Below are 2,765 nucleotides of genomic sequence, written 5' to 3'. Positions count from 1 at the left end.
TTGTGAAGCTATTATCCATAACTCAACTGGTCCACAGTCCATTTTTGAGAAAATTTCAGTGCAATTAGTGAGTTTTGGAAAATTTTAATAAGCTATTGGTTGGATTCCATTACAAAACAGAAATATATTTAAATATATGGACATTAATATTTTTTTTGGAAAATATAATGCAAAAATATACTGCAACATATTGAAAAAGACAAGGAATTGCTGGTTTTCATATAATGTGAAATATATGTACACCATATTTGTGATTATACATATTGCGCACTACAGCGCCTTCCTGCATGGGAAAGGCCTGACTGCTTCTGGTTTGGGGCAGGGAGGTCAGTTTTCCTATCCAGTACTGAATGATTAAAAGAAACATATCTCCACCCCTCCCAGAGCTGCCAGAAACATCTGAACAACTGGCACACATTTACAAAGTGCTGGGCCAACATCAACACCCTGGACAGACTCTCTTCCACATGGTCAGGTGGGATGCCATCCCTTACTCACTTCCCAGACAATTTCCTGGACCCCATCACACAGAACTGTAAAGCTAAACTCCACCTATGTCTTCCTCAAGCAGTGATAGTCTTCTCCTTCCCAGGGTGGCCAGGGAGGAACACCACAATCAGATGTCCACGCACTCGCTGGCCATCATCTTCTCCTCCACCTTCCTGTGCAGTCCTGACACCATGAATTCTCCTGAAATCATGAAAGACATGAACAAGGCCACCATGTCAGTACCTCACTTACTTTCAGACACAGATCACCAAAGCTTCCGGGCTTGTTCCTCCAAAAGTCTGTAGGCTGCTTCGGCCTCACTCCTCGTGACTGCCTTTCCATGTTTACCCTCTACACAGGTGTCTGGAGCTCATCCTAAATGAGCAGATGAGGTCCTATGAGAAGCTGAAGGAACTGGAGCAGCTTGAGTATCCTGAAGCCCTGGCCATGAAGCAGCCAAAGCGGCAAGACACTAAACCCCAGAGCCTGAGGTCACGGCTAATATATGGCTTTTTGTGATGCTCATATTGTTACCCCTGTCAGATGTGTGACTGAGGAATGCCCATGTGATCTGAAATGCAATTGAAGCCACCAGCAGATGAGGCTGCCTTCGATGACAGCGAGTCTGTCAATGCAGACACAGAGAATGACAATGAAGTGGAGCCATTGATGGACCCATCATCTGCTTCTTCTGTGTCCTAGAAGGAACCTCAGAACCCCAAGGACCAGAACCAGCCCACCTGAGAAGAGAATATGGGGTCCCCAAACCACCCCAGTCTTTCTTTAACTGTTATTAGTTATGAAAAAATTGCAGTCACAAGTCTATTAAAAGCAGTTGAATCTGGATATTATTTCAACAAGCCAGCGTCCTGCACTCTCTGATTGTATTGTTTAATTTTTGTTATTACGGAAAGTCCTTCAGCAAGCAAAAATTAATCACCTGTCATTGCATTACTCTCCAACTCAATACCAATCCTTCGGAACCATGCACCTTTTCCACTGATAATGATAGCTCTTGTAATTTTCAAGTAATTTCAATTCAAAGTTCATTTCAACGTCAACTATGCCACTCCCAAGAATTTCACCCAGAGGAAATTAACAATTCAACCACATTGGTCACAAAAGGGAGCACTCAAGTTTGAAAAATGCTTTAAGGGTCAGAGACATGATTCTCAAAACATACAAATTAACAATTTGGAAAAAAAAAATGCACAATAAGATTAAGATTAAGACTGATCAATCAACTAATATTACATCTGGAAACTCATACCAGCTTAAACCCACTAAGTGTATACTTCAAATCACCACAATACATTAGTCACATGCAACAGAATTAATGCAATCAGACCCTTCTCAAAATAATCACCATTCATATGACATCTCTGGACCAAAAAGAGCATACCGTGGTACAATTAAAGTTTTGTTAGATCATCTAAGTGTTCTAATCTAGCAAAATGACAGATAGCCTTCAGATCTATTCATCATTGTTAAAAATATTCAGTCAAAGATGGAAAATATTTGATTAATGTAACCTCATGTCACACCCTGCATCCCTTCCCCCTCGTTCTCTCCATTGTATGGCTCTAACAAGCCACACCTGTTACTTGTTTAATCCTTCCTCTCATTACAGCCCTTGTGTGGATCACCCCAGGTGCCTCTCATCTGCTTCCTCATCAGTGATGTATATAGTGCCTCCCTGTGTTGAAATCCCCAGTCTAGTCATTGATGTTGCCTGTGTGTATGTGCCCCAGTTTGCCCTGATCCTTCCTACCCTGTTTTGACCCCTTGTGGTCTGTTCCCTTTTGCCCTGCATATAGTTTCATTTAATAAACCCCCTTTTGGTTTTCCCCACGCCTGCCTTTGTCTCTGTCCTTGCCTTTGATGTGAGACCTCAGCTCCCACGTCACTTAAATCAGTAGTTTGGGAACATTTTGACTTCCCAATAAATTATGTTAACACTGGAAAGAGAATAGATAAGACCAAGACTGTCTGTTGGCTCTTATACTGGACTCTGGAATGCTGCTGGAAACACATCCAATGTTCTAAATAGTTTGAAACAACATTATCTGTATGTGTATAACCAGGGAAAGGCTGAAAGAACCTCTGCAAGTTAGTCTTCCTGTAGCACTTTTGGCAATTTTGCCAAGAAATTCATTCAGCTGAAAAATAACTATGGCTATAGGGGTGTTTATCACTACAGATATGCAATCATACTCTGTGGTAGAGAATCAAATATTTAGTTCATTATGCTATGATGCCGTCTTATTTTTTATTTT

At 41.2% G+C, this 2,765-nt stretch overlaps 1 protein-coding gene across 1 annotated transcript; it reads left to right on the top strand.

Moving 5' to 3' along the window:
* Nucleotides 1-440: 440 nt before the first annotated feature.
* On the top strand, nucleotides 441-1,008 carry LOC140578577 (unconventional myosin-IXb-like). Its single transcript, XM_072700122.1, has 2 exons — nucleotides 441-724; nucleotides 849-1,008. The coding sequence occupies exons 1-2, from the start codon at nucleotides 555-557 to the stop codon at nucleotides 1,006-1,008; spliced, it is 330 nt and encodes a 109-aa protein (XP_072556223.1). The 5' UTR covers nucleotides 441-554.
* The last annotated feature ends 1,757 nt before the right edge of the window (nucleotides 1,009-2,765 follow it).

This window comes from Paramormyrops kingsleyae, chromosome 1 (genome assembly GCF_048594095.1).
Source record: "Paramormyrops kingsleyae isolate MSU_618 chromosome 1, PKINGS_0.4, whole genome shotgun sequence".
Lineage (NCBI taxonomy): Eukaryota > Metazoa > Chordata > Actinopteri > Osteoglossiformes > Mormyridae > Paramormyrops > Paramormyrops kingsleyae.
This window is presented reverse-complemented; position numbering and strand designations above follow the sequence as displayed.